Raw genomic sequence first — 1,616 nt, 5'->3', positions numbered from 1 at the left:
TAGAGAGAGAGAGAGAGAGAGAGAGAAACACAATATTTATTATATTTATGTGCAGTAATGGTTTTGGATAGGGGTGCATGGTTTCTCTGAAACAGTTTTTCTCCTCTTGTAAGTTTTTGCTTTATTCACTTGTGCAATTTCATCAGATATGCCACGTTATATCTTTAGTCACATTTTTAACCAGCTGTGACTGTCTTGGGAAATATAGTTGATTTGATCTGGTTCTGATAGCTTTGATGTAAGTATGGTACTCCATGTAAGCAACTGTTAGTGAGGTGGCGTGGTGAAATCAGGCGCTCGTCAAAATGAAATCCGAGAAATCGACATTTTTCGGCCAGTTTAGGGGCGGGGTTTGTTTTGGGTTTTTTTGCTCAACACCTTGTATGCCTACTCAGATACACTTTTATGTGAGGATTTTATGGAAAAACGTTAATTAAAGGTACAAAAAATGTAAATTTGTAGCTTCCTAGGACTCTTAAGCTATAGAAGTCACCAAAATTTGACGGCCATTTTCTCACTGATTTTACCTCTGAAATCAGGCGACACCCTCCTACTTCAACCTCAAATATTTCAACTACTATTTAAGATTGATGGACATTTTTTTCACAAAAGGCAAGGCAAATGAACAGGTTTTAAGATGATACCAATAACTCCATATCGCCCTGGCTGGTTTGTTACTCATGCTTGAGTCCCTAGTTTGCTGACCTGTTGGTGTGGTCAACAGCTTTACCAAACCATAGTTGTGCTTATTTGAACCTTTAAAAAATGGGAATTCTCCAAATGTATAAATTGTATGGTGCTGAAACGCGTTAAGATCTTTGCTGTCTAGGCCTAATGTTCATTTACCTTCTTTTTTTTTTTCTTCTTTTAATTATACCGCATCAGAAAATTGATGTGTTTTTTCGTTTAGGTTTGAAGTGATTGAAAGCAGCGGTAACTACAGGGAAGAGAGAAAAGTCGGAGCTTGTTGCTCATGACAGAAAGTAGGTTTTCCGGTAGACCTTCTAACACGATTTATATTTGTCATCATGTCACATTTTCGTTCCCAGGTTACTTTCTGTACGACCTCATAGAGCTATTGGTACACCAGAGAACGCGACAGTCGTTGGAGCTTATCGGACACCACGTCGTGGTGAGTTTGTCACAGCCCTCTCCGCGGGTGGTTGACGGATGCTCTGGTGTGGTTTGCTCCTTCTTTCCTATCAAACATCTATCGTCCTGATTTCTCCTCCTTCTTTTTATGTTTGTTACTCTCTTGTAACACCTTTATTCTTCGGCACTTATATGACCTTATTCTGATTTCTCCTCCTTCTTTTTTATGTTTGTTACTCTCTTGTAACACCTCGAATCTTCGACACTTATATTTATGACCTTATTGTGTTGCAAGTACCGTAAAACTCTTACTAAAATTTTTTTAAACCCATGGAGTTTCCTCTTTTTTAAAATCTTTTTTTTTTTCTCTGTTTTTTTTTTTTTAGCTTATTGGAAGTAAAAACAAAATCTGACAGCTGACTCTAGCTCTGACACTTGTCCTTTGTAGAATGGAAGAACAAGGCTTCAGCTTAATGTCAATGATCTCTTACATAGCTGGGCTTATCGTTGTGATTGTGAGAGTC

The 1,616-nt window shown here is 37.9% G+C and overlaps 1 protein-coding gene across 1 annotated transcript in view; it reads left to right on the top strand.

Moving 5' to 3' along the window:
• LOC101850278 (TLC domain-containing protein 2) overlaps positions 1 to 1,616 on the top strand; it is a gene marked incomplete at its 3' end in the record, with an annotated part of 18,344 nt that overhangs the window by 15,411 nt on the left and 1,317 nt on the right. The window contains 1 exon segment of the mRNA XM_013087416.1: positions 1,050 to 1,132. Within this exon segment, the coding sequence (XP_012942870.1) occupies positions 1,050 to 1,132 (83 nt within the window).

Source organism: Aplysia californica, unplaced genomic scaffold (assembly GCF_000002075.1).
Source record: "Aplysia californica isolate F4 #8 unplaced genomic scaffold, AplCal3.0 scaffold00586, whole genome shotgun sequence".
Classification (NCBI taxonomy): domain Eukaryota; kingdom Metazoa; phylum Mollusca; class Gastropoda; order Aplysiida; family Aplysiidae; genus Aplysia; species Aplysia californica.
Note: the sequence above shows the minus strand (reverse complement) of the source record. Positions and strands in the feature narration are given on the sequence as shown.